Source organism: Rhea pennata, chromosome 14 (assembly GCF_028389875.1).
Source record: "Rhea pennata isolate bPtePen1 chromosome 14, bPtePen1.pri, whole genome shotgun sequence".
NCBI lineage: Eukaryota > Metazoa > Chordata > Aves > Rheiformes > Rheidae > Rhea > Rhea pennata.
In genome coordinates this window covers 17,352,506-17,370,590 of record NC_084676.1, presented here as the reverse complement: position 1 = coordinate 17,370,590, position 18,085 = coordinate 17,352,506, and the positions used below count along the sequence as shown (strand labels likewise).

At 46.0% G+C, this 18,085-nt stretch overlaps 2 protein-coding genes across 8 annotated transcripts in view; both read right to left on the bottom strand.

Moving 5' to 3' along the window:
• Positions 1-9,423, bottom strand: part of KLHL3 (kelch like family member 3) — a 56,127-nt gene extending 46,704 nt beyond the window's left edge. For 5 of the 7 annotated variants that reach the window (XR_009959860.1, XM_062586979.1, XM_062586980.1 and 2 more), the window contains exons 1-2: positions 9,286-9,423; positions 7,987-8,053 (exon numbers count right to left, since the gene is read on the bottom strand). Coding sequence is in view for 5 of the 7 variants with exons in the window: in XM_062586979.1 (XP_062442963.1) it covers positions 7,987-8,053; positions 9,286-9,361 (143 nt within the window). In the remaining 2 variants the exon portion in view is untranslated. Of the gene's footprint in view, positions 1-2,108; positions 2,173-2,341; positions 2,406-7,986; positions 8,054-9,285 lie in introns of those variants that run through there. The other 2 variants (XM_062586981.1, XM_062586982.1) reach the window with 2 other exon arrangements.
• A 4,920-nt stretch (positions 9,424-14,343) lies between these two features.
• HNRNPA0 (heterogeneous nuclear ribonucleoprotein A0) lies at positions 14,344-17,265 on the bottom strand. Its single transcript, XM_062587494.1, has one exon. The coding sequence runs from the start codon at positions 16,948-16,950 to the stop codon at positions 16,012-16,014; it is 939 nt and encodes a 312-aa protein (XP_062443478.1). The 5' UTR covers positions 16,951-17,265; the 3' UTR covers positions 14,344-16,011.
• Positions 17,266-18,085: the final 820 nt, after the last annotated feature.

Genomic DNA, 18,085 nt, shown 5'->3' with positions numbered 1-18,085 from the left:
AAGTTTAAATGCGTTCCTAATGACCGACAGGACCGGAAAAGCAATGACTCTAAAATCCCGGGAGGGGGAATTCTGCTTCGAGGCCGAATCTCCACGACCCGTATTCCAGGTGAAAAGCTGGACCAAAGCACGGGAAGGGGCAGAGGAGCGCAGAGAGCGGCCGCCAGCCCGGCGAGGCGCTCGCCAGGGCACGGTCCTTTTTTCAGCCAGGCTCCGGACTTGCCGGAGCCAAGCGGCTTTTGGGCAGTCCTGCACGACACGTACTTTCAAACGGGGACGCAGGTGAATAACTCCAGCTTTTCTTCCCAGGAGTCAAATCCCACATCGGTACTCTCCGCAACCCGTTCGCTGCCTCTAAAACTAAAGATACAAGAAAGTTTGGGCAATGCCTTGCAGCTTCACGGCATTCCCCACTTCCAGAGGACAACACGCAATCCTGCATGCCCTAAAAATCAGTCAGTCTAAAAAAGACACACACAAAGCCACCTGGTTACTTTATAATCACCTATTTCACCACCATAACCCCAGCAATAGGCCCCAATTCAAACCAGGGCCTTTACTGGCCACCATAAAAAGAGGTGATAAGTAAAACAGTAAGTATAGCGAGTGTCAACGATGATAACAGATTGAGATTACAAAACAGCTTGTCTCCAATCCCCTCAGACACTAAATTCACTTTATTTTATACATATATATATATATATATTTATCATATATACCTCCACACACACACACATATATATATATGCATGTGTGCGTGTCTCAAAAAAAAAAAATAAATTGGAAACACAGTCCACACGCACTAACGTGACAACCTAAGATTTAGAGGCGCCCGTGATGAACGTCCACAGCTGGCCATTCACACGCTGCGGGGAATGCGAGCCCCACAACGCATTTCGACAGCGATCCGACAGGCCGCAAGTTTTGCTTTGCGCATTAAATACACAAACAGTAATTGGGGCCATTGAGTCAGTAAGGGTAGAAAGCCGCTCTTCAGAGCTTGGAAAAATAACTCCTACAGGCTGCAAAAGTGTTTTCCCTCTACAGAGGGAAAACTCCCAGAATTGGGGTTTGACCCTCAGTTAATTTTTCCCATATATCATATTTAAACAAAACTTCTGCCAAGCCCTAAAGATTACTATTATCAGCAGGTCAAGCCCTCCCGCTAGTCCCCCATCCCCAGCAAGGTCACCAGCACAACGCGAAAAGGAAGCACTCAGCATATCCTGTTCAAACAAACACCAGAAAATGCAAAAAAGGAAAAAAAAAAAAAAAAAGAAAGAGAAAAAACAGCTTAATGTTTAGTTTCCAGCAGTACAAGCATGTTTCTGGCATACAAAAGGCGCCCAGACCGCCGGGAAGAGGAACGAACACAGAGAGGACAGTAGACACTGAACATCTCCCCGGCATCCATGAAGTCCCTCAGCAGCGATCATCTTTTTTCACACGTCCCACGGACGCTGAGTTGGCTCTTTACGAGTGCTAATGCACACAGGTTTCGGAGCAAAACAGCCGCCCTGGAGGAAATAAAGAGCACCAAGGACCCGTGTCCTCGCACATCTGGAGAGAGGGGAGCAGACTCCTAAAGGCTTCACAAGACCTTACGGACTTTCACACATCAACTACCCGAGAAAGCACTGAATATCAGAGCCTAAAAATTTCATTCCAGAGGTTCACGAGCTAAGCAAGGCAAACACAGCGCAGCGGCGCCCGGGGAGGCGCATCTCGCTGCGAGGCTGCAGCGTGTCACCTTACCTCCTCTCCCCACACCTCCTGCACTCCAGACATACCAGGGCTTAAATAATAATAAAGAAAAAATTAAACAGCCCTAATTATCTCGTTTTTCATCTGTAAAACACATCCTGCAGCGAAACACTTTACTCCTTAGGTCTGAGCACACGAGGGGAAGCAGCCTGTCACCATGACATTGCAACATCGAGATGCACGCACAAGACAACAGATGTAATTCTGCAGACGGGAAGGGATCTGGAAGCGGGGTGGGGAGGGCAGGAGACGGGACAGGTCCTGCGTGACCAGCGCCCAGCACATGCCCCCACTCGCCGAGCAAGGGGGGGGGGAGCAAGTTCACCCAGCAATTCCCAACTCACCGCCCTCAACTCCACCACCGCCGCCTGCTCGCTACCGGGGGAGCCGCTTCGTGCAAGTCCTACAGAGCTCACGCTGCCAAGCTGCTACAAGAACCACCGTAAATAAACAGATAAATAAATAAATAAATAAAGGGAGGGGGGCGGAAAAAAAAAGGAGGAAAAAGGACAATAACCGCTTTCGGGGCGGCGGCGGGCGGAGCGGGCGCGCACAAAGGCGCCGCGCCGGCACCTACCTCTCCTCCTCCATGGCGCGGAGCGGCGCGGAGCGGCGCGCGGAGCGCAGCGCGGCTCGCTCAGCGCCGCATGGCTGCGCCCCCGGCGCCGCGGCTGCGGAGCGGCGAGAGCGGCGCGCCCCGAGCCCGCCGCAGCGCTTGCTGCCGCCGCTGCAGCCCGCTCCCTCCTCCTCCTCTTCCTCCTCCTCCTCCCGCCCCTTGCGCGCTCGCTGCGCGGTCTCCGGGCAACCGCGGCAGCGCCGCCTCCGCGCTGCCAAAAACCGAAATAATAATAATAAAAAAAAACAAATAAAAAGGTCGCCCGCGCTGGCCGCTTTGCAGAGGCTGCGGCCGACAGAGCTGGAACAACCCCCCGATTATGCCAGGAACCGGTAAAATAGGTCAGGGGGGTTCGGCGGCTCCCAGGGCGAAGCGACGGGGCAGCGAGGGGCCAAGCGCCGGCACCTGCGAGAGGAGCAGCCGGCCGACCCGGTGCATCTCAGACACCGCGTCGCTGCCGTCGCCTCCGCCGCTCTGGAATCGGCATCTAGGAGAGAAGGTGGTGGGATCGGCCCCAAACTTTTTTTTTTAGCCCCGGGTTGCGTAGACCGCTACTGCGAGTTTTAGTGGACTGAAAACCCCTGCCGCCGACGGGAAGGCCGCACCAGCACACAGGGCCGCGGCGGTGCAGCCCTGGCAATGCTCCCACCGGCGCGCGAGGCGCAGGGTCCAGCCCTCCTGGCAGCATCTCCCTGCTCCCGCTCCGGAGAGCGGCATCCGGACTCCGAGATCTTGCTGGCAGGAGCCTCGACACTGAGTAAAACAACAACCCGGGAGCAGCAGTTCTCACCTTCTGCTCCCATTCAGTTAAGGATGTTTGCTTGCCCAGATACTCCCTCTGTATCTCGCTTTTGTCTTCTGTTTTCTTTGAAAACAGCCCTGGACACCAGTCCCTACCCAAAAATCCACCCGCTTTCCACACAGGTCAAGTTAGGAGGCACACATCAAAAATAACCTGCAGCCCAGCTGGCCACAGCTCCTACAAAAATTGAGTACGGACATAGTAAAGGAGCAACTCTACAAAGTACACAAAGTATGAATTGTCTAGCACAGCAGATGACTGAAATCAGGGAAATGCTCATGGTCCTCTGTATAACCTTCCTACGGGAGAGCTCCGGAAAGACGGACTGCTTCTCCATATCCATTTTAGCAGAAGCCACAGCAATCAAATACCAAAAGCTCTCCCCAAAATTGCTCTTTCCTTTATCCTTCCCCTTTCCCTTAAGGGCAGCCTCACCTCACATCTTCGGAGTGGTGGAATCCAGTTTTGCCTGCGCTGCTGCTAATCCACATTGTCACAAGGGATGCTTCTGAATTTAGGCCTTGTATGAAGTTCACAACCTACAAGGCCGAATACATGTTGCTGTAGAGTAGGGAATATAAATCTTTCTGAATTCCAGGTGCTGTGCAGCCTGCAGCACTGGACTCAGTAATATTTGCTATTTTTGAAGACTAGCCTTTCACATATATATATTTTTTTCCTCATTTTATTAAAGCTTTCCTCAATCATATTCTGTAACAGTGAGGCCTTTGAGGTTAATTATATAAAGAGAAGAAACATTTGCTTTTTTCATTACTTTTCCATTCACAAAATGTTCTTGTCCATAGAAAAAGGAAAACGGAAGTATCCTAGAGTTTTCTACTGCAACATAACATTTCATCTCTTTCTAAATAAAATTACTCCTCTCCTACATTTCGCCTCAAACTACGTCCTTGTTCTGACCAACTTCAGTTTCTTACATCTTTTAAAATGTAGCAGCATTAATGATTTAATAAATTCTATTGCACCTTCCTTGTAAGAATATTAACAGGTCATCAACCCCGTTCTTCAGATAAGAACATCCAGAAGTTAGAGGATGGATAAAGCTGCATGGAGAAGAACACAGCGAGAAGATGACGGACGAAGCAACGAAGCCAAACCTCCCACAGCATTCGGGAGAAGGCAGAAGGGAACGATTCCTGCATTTTCCCTTTGAGAATCCTGCCAAATCCATCAGTTCAGCATATCGAGACCCTCACGTATTTCCCAAGTCATACACATACATTCAGTCAGACACTCTTGATGCGCAACATGCAAAACTGAGACGCATCAGTTCAAACCGGAGCAAAAGTCACCATACTAAAAATAGTAGCAATCTGTTTAGAAAAAGAGGGCTGAAACTTGCTTCCATTGAATAAGTCCCTCAGTAATCATAACAAGTGCAGATGCAAAAGCAGGTTCTGAATTTGCTGCCAGGTACCGGTGTATTTTTATTACCGCATAGTTTTTAAATAACAAAACATTCACGTTTCACCATAAATATCTACACTTCACTTCGGTCAACCTAGCCCTGGGAACTGGGCATATATATTGAACTAAACCAGCAATACCTTACTACGTGCTTTGCCCACCAGGATAGTAACCACAGATAGTTAAATCCTAGTGACAAGAGTAAACCAGTGAACAGTCACTCTTCAGATGAGCCAAAGGCATGTTCCAGAAATAAGACATTATCGGAGCCTTGCAAAATAATCACGACTGGATAACAACTCCACTACGAAAATCTTCAAGAGCAAAAGACTGATACCCTGAAAAAGAGAAGATTGTTAAAAGAAATTATTAGCACTTGATGAAGGAAGTTTTTCTAGGCTATTTCCAAAATCCCTAGTACAAGGAATTTTGGACTACTCAGACAGCTAGTCTCCTCTCAGACATATAGCAGATACTCAAGTTTAGAAAGGTCCACAGAATATCCACTCCAATCAGCCCACCAAAAACCTTCCAGATTCCTGTAAAAATCTTCAGATCTACAGTAGCAGACCAAACCCCGCAACACTAACAAGCCATAGGACAGATTAGGAGAGATCAAAGCATTGCGAATGTCCCTGCAACAGCAGGGAATTTCTTCAGTAAAAATGCCAGGAAGGGAGGGAATACAAACAGTCACTGCCAGCCTGATCCAAAATTCCCTCCCGGCCCAAAGTCTGCCAACGGGTTTAACTCTGAATTTGCCAGTAGAGCAGCAGAGTGCTTCTGAGCATTTAATTCTGTGAATAGCACCAATACACTCCCTCACCCTGTCAATCTCCTGGGCTCCTGCAGAAGCCACAAGGAATCCCTGAATCCCTTCCCCAAAACCCAACAGAAACCAAACCACACATTAAGAAGAAAAAAACAAAAAACAACAAAAAAACCCCCACCTTTCTGGCCCTGCCAGAGCTACAAATCATAGGATTCACATGGCTTAAATACAGTGCAGACAGATTGAGGAACCCATCACTGCCCCATAGCTGGACCAGTACACCATTTTCCAGGGACCCACATCATAATCATGATTTCCCATCTTTACCAACTCTCCTTCTTGTTGTATGACCCTCTCCACAAAATTAACCTTTTTTTTCGTGAAACAAACAGTGGGTTCTGCATTGAGGAGCTCTGAAAGGCATGCACAAAACACTACGTTTGACCCTGACATGAGAACGGCCAAGTCTGCATCTTCTCAGCTTAGGTTATTTTTCTTGTTTTTTTAAGTTTTGGGTTTTATTGTTTGGTTGTTTTTTTTTTTTAATCTTTATCCAAGAGAACAATGTGATCTTGCTTTGATATTGGCCCTGCTTTGAGCGGGAGGTTGGACCAGGTAACCTCCACAAGTTTCTTCCAACCAAAATTATTCTGTGATTCTAAGTCAGTGCAGTAGGCATTTGTTTAGATAGCTCTGAATTTAGACTAAGTTTTCTGCAAAATGGACCATAAAAATGTAAGAAAAATTATAAAAGGTATCAACTGAGACTGATGTCGCAATATTTCAGGGGCTAACTGCAGTTCCTTGGAGCTGATACTCTGAGCGCAGCGCTGGTTCCTAATGCAACCACAAGTGCCAGGCACTTTGGAAGAGAAGTCCTAAGGGTATATGCTTTAAAATATCAAAAAAAAAAAAAAAAAAAAAAGCTATTGTTTTTAACTGAATTTTTCTTTCTTCATTTTATGAGATTCCTAGCATACCCCTGTCCATCGATAACACACACTGGTAGAATTCAGAGCGTGTCATACCTCCTCTCTTTCACATGACAAACAAAACTCAAACAACAGCTAAAAATTTAGGATTGTGGCAATTCAGAGGGATCCAGTTTTCCACAGCACTCAAAACAAGGCCTGGGAGACCCGCTAGGGAGGAACCGTCAGAGACCTGCCATCAGCCGTGCATTGACAGCTGAAGCTAAGGGTAAAATTCCCACTGCACTAAGCGTTTCTGAAGCATGTGGTTTTGCAAGCACCAAGGGCTGGCGTGTCCCCCCCAGCACTGGACCCTCTCCCGCTTGCCTGCTCCCCAAGCAGAAGTGCCACAGAAATCCCGATTTCCAGCCTCTGAGACTGTTGCCCTCTGGTGGTACACGGGTGATTTTCACACTCCCGTTTTCCACGGGCCAGCCAACCTGGCCGCTAGGAAATACAGTCGCCCTTAAACTTTAAAACGGAGCATCACGCCTCTAAGAACGGCGGTTTGCCCCAACACTTCCGTCGTAACCTGACCAACTTTAGAAGCAGCACAAATGGCAGTCTTGGCCCCCCGGGCTGGGATTTCTGGGGCGTAAGTCTTCGTACTGCTCGCCCTCCCCAGCCGTAACAGATAAGCTGGAAATGCTCTTCCTGCTCCTCCTCTTACTTTTTCCTGTAACATAAGCAATTGATGTCATCCGCAGCCAGCTATGTCAGCAGCACAAACTTCCTGCACTGTAGTCACGTTACATATGCATTAGAAACTTGCTGGAAGATTTTCAGACATATTTTATGGTTCAGAAATGAGCGCTCAAAAAGAAAAATTAACATTCAGGAAGAAAGCTGTAAAAACAACTTTCGTGAACACTTGAACAAAGGTGTTAAAAAAAGACTATTCAGATGGGCTAAATTCTACCAAGTCATTCTGCCTCAAGCTTCCTATTTTCTGTCTCTAAGCGTCTCCCATTTCCGCACCTACTGAAGTGTCCGATTCTCACTCGGGCAAAACACAGACTTGAGCAAAGGTTTAAGCTATGGCCCAAAATGCTTTCTCCAAATTTTGCTTGAATGTTAAAATGTCATTTTAATTTTTTTTAAAATGTATCCCCTAACATTTCCACTATTACAATCTGTAGTAAGGGGAAACTACCTGTATGCTTCATAAAGATGCTGTATTTGTATTAGTATTTATATACTCTAACTCTGAGACCAGGATAAACAAACCTATAAGAATTCAAGACCATATCCTGTCACCTCTTGTATACTCATTGCTTCACACTCTCCAATTTTTATAAAACATTTCATTTTTCTCTTCTTTGCAAAAGCTAATGAACACAGTCCATCATTCTGATACCACAACATAATATGCCGCAACATTAACATGAATGAGAAAACTACACAGAAGCCACACATGAAAGCTTAGGTAAGATTGTTTCCCATAGGCATTTTATTTGAACAAAAAAAATACTGGCTTATGGAGCATGTCTACCGATAGGTAACAAAATGCCCTCAGTTACCCCGCTCAGCGTTTTCTAGACAACTACTTTTTTCTGCTCAATTTACGTAGTGGGAAACTGCATGTCAGGGGCTCGGGGCACTCTGTTGCAGTCTTGAGTTTCCATTCACTTACCAAGCCTTGGTGGTATGCTTTTCAGGGCTCAACTTTCTCATCCTCTCTCTCCACCCAGAGGTGCACTCTGTGAGAGAGAAAGAAAACACTTTAAAACTGCACTAGATAATGAGACACCAGCTCTTTGCAATGCTTTTGGCCTACAGCAGCACTAGAAATAAAACGAGCCCAGCACTGCCATCCTAACTGCGCTTCCAGAGGAAGGTTTCTCAATTCCCTTGTGCCCAGATCGTAGGTGGTGCCGGGCAAGTAAAAGAAAACCCCAATAGCATTTTCCATAAGATAGAATTACAGAAAAAAAGAGTTTGCCTATCCTTAAACTGTAGGCATATGGGCCTAAAGGGAGAAAGGCATGCATGGCAACTTGCTACAGTTTACTTGCCACAAAGATGTGAAGACTTAAATCCTTCTCCTGTACTTGTGTGGAGGAGTACTTTTCAGGAGGATGCAAACACATGAGAACACTCTAATTGCAGAATGCTACACTTTCTTCTCTTACAGGATGCACTTTGCTGCTTATCCCACAAAAAGACATTAGCAATGACAACTGCAACCGTTGTACAGTCTAGTAGCGATCTGAGTGAGAAAGTCCTGAACTTGCAAATGGGACAGGACTCCATAACAAGAACTTTACTCCAGCAGCAGTGGAAGGAATACAGTTCACAAGGACAAATGAAAATACACAACCAGGGACTAGACTCTAGACAACTGCAAAACCTCACAAGCCTCTGCAATTGTACCCAGTCAGAGAGGACAAAGGTCTCTTAAAATGCTACCACGTTCAGACCAGGATTTAACATTGCAATGTTCAACCTGGAGATGCCTATGTGAAATCTGCTGCTCAGAGTCAGTACACCCAAAGAGACTGAGAAGCTCCATGAGAGATATACAGCATCCACCACATTGAGCAGAGCCAGTAGGGAACACGAAGGAGTACCATGTGTTCCACGTATTTTCAGTCCCTTTTAATGGGCAATCTAATAACCCAGATTTAGGCACAACCAGGACTCACAGCCTGAAACCTGAGGAGATCCATTTTAAAGGCAGGGTACCTGAAGAATGAAACAGGAGTAAGTTATTCCAAAAGGCAGCTGATAGGGCTGTGCTTTTATACAATAGCCAGGCACCCACAGCCTCCCCCCAGGGCCAAGCCCTGCCATGCTCGACAGTGCGGGTGTTTGGGAGAAGGCAGCTTTCCGCCAAAGCACTGTTAGCAATGCAGTAAGGGAAACAAGACGACTGAGCAACAGAGAAAGAGAGCAACTAAGAAAGGCATGCATCTCTAGTCCCAAAGCCTACTTGTGCGTGTTGTCCATACTGGAAGTCCATACCGGTCTCCTGATCTTTCTCCTTCTGCACCACTGCCTAAAGTCATTACTCGTGTTTCCTCTCACCAGGATTTTGTGGAAAGTAAGATTTCTTACAAAACAGAAGAAAACAACTGTAAAACTACAAAACATAACATAAGTTATAGAAACAACAGAAGTGACTGAAACATTACTCATCTTTTACAGACCAACCACGTTCCTCGGATGTAAGGCTTAGCTCCACCCTTCAATTCAAAAGAGCATTTTCAGTGCATCCAGGGCTTCTACGAGACATAAAACTAGTTGGCAATGGCATGGTATAAAGTAGCATTTGAACAACTGAGATACTTTCAGATTCATCAGCTGACTCTGCTTCTGAGGGTTTTTTCTACAGTGTTCTGTAGCGATTTGTCCTTTGACAGTAATGAGCAAATGTGTTCTTACCACACTTGCAGCTAGAAACATAATCCCTTTCTAAATTGGTATTGATTCCTTACTGCATTACACATGGAAAAAAAAAGATATTTAATCTAATGAATGTAGACTGCATCAAAATCATATCTAATTCTACATATTATAGCTTGAAATTAATTGAGGGAATGCAGTTGTTAGCAAATTTATGCATTTTTCATTTGTGAAAGCATCCAGGAATGAAATTACATGCATCAGACTAAAAAGGTTAATATCCAAATGTCTCAGACAGATGGCATTAGTCATCTAACTGGGCTTGACATTGAGTTTTCAAAGTTAGGGAGCTTTGGTTACTTGGATAACTAACACTGAGAATATCCAGTGCTCTAAGCTTGATATTTTCTGTAACAGCAATAGCCAATACAACAGATTTATAGTACAGACCTTCAGTAAAAGAATTTACACCAACATCAACTGCAGAGAGTATTTATCAGCAAAACGTTGCAGCTTTTTGTTTAGGACTCCTACTGGCACAGATTGAACCAACAGAGACTAATACTTGGATTTTGTTTTTTAAGCTAAAATTTTTTGCTACAGCCGAGGGACCTGAAAAGTTCCATCTTCTTAACTGAGAGAATTCCAGTTTATTTCATAGATAGGAGAACTTCAGGAAATGAAAGAATCTGAAGAATGCTTCTCTTCTGTACCAATCTTCTTTACAGCCCTTGCTCCTTCAATGTACCTGCTACACTTTCCCATGTCTCTATTCTCCCATGAGATGGGTTACATGGTTTTTACAGGGGATAGAGACATGATCAAGACACTTCTAGAACCACAGAGAGATGTCAGTTCAGGAACAACTGTATATTTCATCCCCTTGCATATAATATAGAAATTGGACAGAGTTCTGACTGCAAAGAAAGCAGAAAAATTAACATTAGGATTTGTCAAAGGAACATTGAGGAGGAAAGCACCCAACTTCATCCACTCCTTTAAAAACTACCAGCATACAAGAAGTAACAGAAAAACAGGTAAAGATGTATTGCAGAAGACCTTTCATTTTGCTTTGTAAGAAATATTATTGACCAGTTTTAGATTCGTAGTACTTTCATTGCAGTAGGAATAAATATTCATTCTAGGTGAGCAGAAAGGGTGTGCGTACACACATGCATACCAAAAATAACAGAAGCAGTAATATTTCAATAGGAAACTCATCAACAAAAGCAAACAGTGCTTCTTTCAGGCTGGCTCAGAGCTCCTTATAATGCTCTCGTGAAATACATCTTAAAACGAATCACAGATGTAATTCTTTATTTAAGAAATACAAAAATAAGCAGAAAATGCATCTTTAAGAGATAGATACATCAAATCATGGAATTAACTACGCAAAAAAAGATGAAATTATGATTTTTTTGTAAACTGCAGCTATGGTTAAGGTGAAAAAGAGCAGCTTTTCAGGTTACATTTTAAATCAACTAATATTAATCCAAGGTATTTTGTGTGTGTATACATATATACACACACACACTTTAAGAAAACAAATGGAAAGGCCTTCTTCCTATTTGATAGCTTAGACAGCAGATGTCCGTAACAAAATTTATACAACAAATGTGGTACAAACTGCTGATTATGTGATAAACTTTAAGCCATCAGAACAACTACAGGACAAGAATCCCTTTTAAACTTAAGCAAGCTACCTACTAGAAAACCAGCTCACAGGCTGTAGTAGCAAAATCCTGTTTCCACAAAAATATACTGTATTTTCATCTTCTGCATACACATTAGAAGTGTCTCCTCAAGTTTTATCTTGGGAGATTAATTTAAAAAAATAAATCAAACTTTTGCATTTTTAGAAAGCACATTCTGAGGTACATAGGAAAAAAGCTGCTCTGTTTTCAGACTCGAAGTGAGGGTCCTCAGCACCACTCAGCATTAAACCCTTCAGCAGCAATAGGAATGCCATTATATTGTGACAATAGTATCAGCTGACAGGGTAGGATAATAAACCAGTGTTCTGATCTACACTCTCTATTTAGATCTTTCTAAAAATGAAAACAAAATTTGCTTCACAGATGGAATCTAAGCGGGTGGGGGAAAGAACACAGTAAAGCAGTTAACAACCGTAAATTAGACTTGCCTTAAGTATTTCAGCTTCCCTCATTTCTAAGGCCACTGTTCACCTGTTCAAAGACATCTCCCACTACTGCCCCCACCGTGCACGCTGTTGGCCTCCTAACAGGTCCCAGGATGCCCCCTCCCGCTAGCAGCTTTGGGAACACAGGAGCTAGCGCTGCAGCCGCACAGCTCGCAGCAATTCCAGAACACAACACAAACCTGAGAGGTTGCTCAGTTCCCCACAGTAAACATCACCTATCCTAAGTATATTACACTAGTCTAAAGGGCAAGACAACTTTTTATTTTTGAAATCTGCCACAGCTGTAACAGTCAGTGATCTGCAGTTTTTACTGTGATCAAAGCAGTTTCAACTGTTGCTTCTGTTCTGAACCACCTTTCCATCATCTAACATTAAAATAAGCAAATGAGATGACCTTCCATTGATTTGTGCAGTTATCTAAGTGTAGAGGTGTTTAGCATGTTTCTTTTTAACACAGTAGTCACTGGTATTAGTCAAATAAAATTTACAAGTCACACGAAGCAGGACTAAAAACATATTAGTATTTGGAGTAGATATGAATACTCCTGCTTACTCTATTATTAAAAGAAATACATTGTGCATCACTTAACACAGTAAGCAAGACTACGGTACTATAGACTCTACAGAGCTTTGTCTTGGGGAGTTTGTTTTCGTTCATGCAGATCACGACAAAAAAGTCCATTTTAAGAGAACTGCTGCACTTTTACTTTCCTTATTGAACCTGAAAAATAAAGTAATTGCTCTCACTTCCTATTTCTCACAGGTGAAACAGTACTTCAGTCATTACTGAACAGGAGGCCATTAAGCTTTTTAAATGATTTCAGATACCTATCCTCCAGTAATAGCTACAAGAACAGCAAACTAAAGCTACTTTACTTCTATCTCCATAAAACCATCCCAGTGAGACTTTGCAGTCTAAAAAACTTATTCAACTACAGACTTCATTTAATCTTCAACTCCTCCATACATTCCCATGCAGACAAGCCCACCAGGGGTCAGAAAACTACAAAATACCATTAAACATGTAAACAAAGTCTGAGCAACAAACATTTTCCATTCACTAGGAACTGTCCCACAAACAGATTTCAAAGAGATTTAAATTATTGCCATTTTAATACTATCCAATATGGATTTACATCTTTTTATATTCCATGGTACAGCCTATCACTATTGCCCCTTACTGAACAATCATTTAGACAAAGCTCCGTAAAGGTACCTGCGTTGTCACAAAAAAAGTTCTTCTTCCCCAGAGAGAAGAGCCTGGAGTACAGCCAGTCCCAATTACCCGAGCCACTTGCCACAGAGCACTTCCGAGGAAACCTTAGAAAGTTACACAGATGACAAACTTTAAAGATATAAATTAGACAGCATATTCCTCTCAAATACAGATGCAATTTCAGGGATCCGCTCTTTATTCTGTAAGACAGTAGTCCTACAAGAGGACTTACGTACAAGTAATCAAATAGTTTGCTTCAGTATAATAGTTCTCAAAACCAAGCAATAACTTGGCAAAACAGTTAAAGAGTTCACACATGAAGTCTGATTTGTACGCAAATCTTTTCCTCTAATGACAAGCCACATCACAGAAGTGATTTTAACTGCATCTTTCAAAAACAGGCTGTCCTTTGACAAGGCTAAGGCAACCCACCCATGCAAGGGACAATCATATGCCTAAACTAATACAAGGCCTGGAGCTCAACAGCTGTTTGAACTACAAAATGGAAAGCTGTGCTTCTCTTGAAGTTTGCAGATGGACCGTCCAACATCTTTAAATTGTAAAGATAACAAAAAAATTTCAAGCTTAATGGTCTGAAATAAAGCCAACTACCTGAAGCTCTCCACTGATGAGAGCTGCTGGTTTATCAAGTGCAACATTTCACAAATACTTCTTTGAAGTGACTTGCACTTTCAACAAGTTATCAGTGACACTCGTTCACAACAGACGCTAACAAGTATTTAGAGTAAAAAAAATACAATATAATTTCAAACAGCAAGTTACTTGGAACCTATTTACAAAAGCTAGGTCAAAGAGAACCATTTAAGAGCCACAAAATACCACAAACAAGAGGAAACTCGGCTCTTAAAGCTTAAGATCTTGAAGATATCAAAAAGTTGTCCCTGTTTATTTAAGCTCAAGCAGGCAGTGAATTCAGTTGACACCAGTTTTATTTCTAATACAACAAAAAGACTCATTTCAACTAAAATCAGTGTCAAGTTAGACTTAGATAAAAGACTGAGAATACATTGAGGTTTCATGCGAAATTCTACAGCCCAGAGGCACAAAGCCTTAGACATTCACTTTCCACTGCAATCAGTGGGAGTTACATGCCTAGGATCTTGCATATCTGGACCACAGATCAGCTTTCAGGATGAAGTCCCATAAAGCATCAGTATTAAAAACTAAGTGTTTAGAAACCTGAAGTCAAAATAGCTTTGTACTTTTTAATCCATGCCCCATATCATACATACTCTCACTCAAGCATGTAAGGAATTCAATTCTTTATTTGATATCCATAAACCCATAAACGTTGCTATTCTATATTTCTATGCAGGAAGGCAGTTTTCCCCTAAAACATTATGCTTTTTAATAAACAACAAACTTCAATTCTATTGCGTGAAAGGGCTACAAATATACATTTGTTAATCAAGCAGACTACACAGATATTTTTGCTTTACAACTGGCACCTATGTTACTGGTACACTTAGCTGGCTCATTTATCATAGCACTTTGCCCAGTTTAGATTATCACTTTTTGAAATATGGGCAATTGCAATTATTAAAAAAAAAAGCAAAAAAGCAAATGATCCAAAAAACGTGCTGAGGCAAGTATTGCAAATCCATTTCTTTTTTCAGTCAGTACTCATGGAGCCCATCTTTATTCACATGCAGATTTAATTTCATTCTACACCAGTCATCTAATGGCATAAAAAAAGCTTTCAAAAATCTAGTACAATTGTTAGCAAACCAACTTTACTTTGCTGTAATAAAGCCTACAGCAATGATTCTGCCATCCTGCCAGTAGATGGTGCTGCAAAAGAGTTTCGGGGAACTTTAATGAAGGACAATAGTTCAGAGTGAAATCTGTTAACCCGGTACTATGAAAACAAGTATGCATTTAATAGAAGGGATAAGTGTTGACCCTTTCCTGTAAGGAATCATATACAGACAAACCAATAAGAGGACTTGAAACTAAGCAATCGGAAATTTGAACATTTTATATATGAATGAAGCACATGCTTAACACAAACTATTTCTTCAAAACTACACAGTACATACGTTGATGGAAAAGTCCTATAGAAAAAATTGACCAACCATGTCAGCACATCAAACTGCCTAGTACAAGATGGTGGATGCACACAAACTGCATGAGAACGAATATTTAAAAAACAGACCACATCCACGGATCAGTACTTCAAAAATTTCTGTCAAATGTTTGAAAACCAATAAATCCACTGGGGGGGGGGAAAGCAAAAAAGTCAATTAGGACCTTTACTGGCAATAAAATATTCACTCTAAATACATAGAGATTTTAAAGCAGAGGAACACTTGTTTCAAACCCAGAAAAGCCTTAAACCGTACGGAATGGATCCTAGGAAAAAAAATTAGACATGTAAAGGTCAATGAACACAATGATTTATTTAAAAAATAAAAAACGTAAAAACGATTTCTTCCTCCTTTACAGAAATGTTAATTTCAGTCATGGGATCCGAGTAGATTTTGTAGAAAAAAATGTAGTAGCCAGGTATCGAGTCCTTACAACAAAGAAAATTCCCCCATAACCCTCCCCAGTTTTTACTCCAGATCAGCAAGACACTTCCCCCCCCCATACCCCCAAAAAAACAAATTAAAACAAGACATTTTTCGTTGCTAGTATAAAAACGACCAAGGTCCAAGTAATAATAAAAAAATAGAGTCCATCAATGACTGTAACACAAAGTATGTGTATGTGGGGCCCAGTCCATCTTCAGAGAGAAAGAAGTGGCACAGGCAGCAGAGGCGACCCCCAGGGGGCATTTAGGAGCTGCTCCCACAGCAGGGAGGCATTTAAAAGGAGCTGCCCTTCGGCGAATGAGGGGAGAAACCATTTAGAAGCTGCCCCGTATCAAAGGGAGGGCTCTCCATGCCACCCCCAATGGGTATGGGCGCTCCAACTTAGAAAGAGCCGCCCCCATACCCTCCCCCACCATAGCCTCCTCTGTACGGTCCACTGTTACTGCGGCCCCCCCAGTTGCCGCCCCCTCCTCCACCTCCTCCGCCGCTCTTCATGGGGCCATAGGAGGACTGGTGCTGGCTGTAGCTGCCGAACCCGCCGTACCCGTTGCCGTAGTCGCCACCTCCTCCTCCGCCACCTCCTCCGTAGGAACCGCTGCCGTAGGAGCCGTAACCGCCGCCGCCGCCTCCGCCGTAGCCGCCGTAGCTATTGTAACCGCCGCCTCCTTTGGAAAGGCCGTTGTGATCCCGGTTGCCGGATCCGCCGCCCCGTCCCCTTCCTCCGCCTCTGCCGCCCCGGGAAGGCCTCGAAGAGCCACCACCGCCGCCTCCCCCGCTCGACTGGATGTCCTCCTTGGGCACGGCCTTCTTGACCTCCACGCGATGGCCCTGGATCGGGTGGAACTTGACCACGGCAGCCTTGTCGGCGGCGTCGTGGTTCTGGAAATAGACGAAGCCGAAGCCGCGCTTCTTCCCGCTCTGTTTGTCGGCGATGATCTCGGCCTTCTCCACGGGGCCGAACTGGCTGAAGTGCTGCACCAGGTCCCCTTCGCCCACATCCCCCTTGAGGCCGCCCACAAAAAGCTTCTTCACCTTAGCGTGGGCGCCGGGTTTGGCCGAGTCCTCGCGGGACACGGCCCGCTTCAGCTCCACCGCGTTGCCGTCCACAGCGTGGGGGGAGGCGGCCATGGCGGCGTCGGCCTCCTCCACTGCCGAGTAGGTGACGAAGCCGAAGCAGCGGGAGCGCTTGGTCTGCGGGTTGAGCACGACCACGCAGTCGGTGAGGGTACCGTAGGCCGCGAAGTGCTCCCGCAGCCCGGCCTCCGTGGTCTGCACGTTCAGGCCGCCGATGAACAGCTTGCATAGCTGCGAGTTCTCCATGCTGCCGCCGGTGCCGGGGCTGCGCCTAGGCCTGGCGCCGAGACTCCTCCTCCTGTTGGGGGGCAGCTCTGAAGGTTTTCTTTCCCCCTTCTCCGTCAGCTTCTTCCCCCTCTCTCGCTGCGAGCAGCGCGACTTCACGGCAGCCAGCAGCCGCCAGCGATTTGGCCCTCGGTCTGGCCCAAAGTCTTCGCTTCGCCTCACCTTACCCGCGGAAGAGATGGGGCGTCCCGGCTGCCGCTGCTCCCACAGAAAAGGGGGGCGGGGGGAAAACACAGACACGCACAAAATGGCGGCTGCTACTCCTCAAGAGCTCGGCCGGCGACTGGTGCCCACACAAAGGGGACGCTGGGAGCCCCGCCCGCCGTGCCGCCGCAGCGCACGCCCCCGCCGCTCGCGCAGCCAATGAGAGCGGGCCGCCGTTGCCGTCCGCGACTCACCTACGGGGGCGGGGCCTCGGCCGAGATTGACGAGGGCGACGTCTAATCGGAGGGCGCGACCTCCGCCGCGCGTCGGCAAAAGCCGCGAGAGAGGGAGGGGCCCGCCGGTAACGGATGTCCCGGCTAGCCAATAGACTTGCCCCGTAACGGCCGGCGCTGCTGACCACCCTCTGCTCGCGCCGAGAGAAAGGGGAGGGGGGAGGGGCCGGGCCCGGCTGCGCCAATGCGTCAACCCGGCGGACGCGAGCCAATGGGGCCGCCCCTTTCCCAGCCGCGCGCTTTCTCCCCGGCGGCCCCGCCCCCGCGGGGGGGGGGGGGGGGGGGGCGCGAGCCGCGGGGGTCTCGCGGCAGCTCGCGCGGGACCGTTTGAAACGCTGACCGTTAGGCGGCCGTGCCGCCAGCCCCTCGCCTCCTGCCCCGCCCCCGCCGCCTCTGCCCGAGCACCCTCCGCTCGCCCTGGTGTGTCGCCCGCGGCCCCGCGTCCAGGGCCTCGCTGATACTCCGATCCCGAGGGACCCACGTCCCGCGGCGAGGGCAAGGAGGGGGCCGAGGGCCGCTGCCCGCCGCGGCCCTCCCCTCACGCAGCTCGGACAAGCTGAGGCACCGGCAGCTTCCCGCACGCTCCCGTCCCTGCCGCCCGGCGGGAAGGAGGATTTAACGCGCCGGCCAACTCCTCCCGCTCCGCGGGGCGTCCCGGC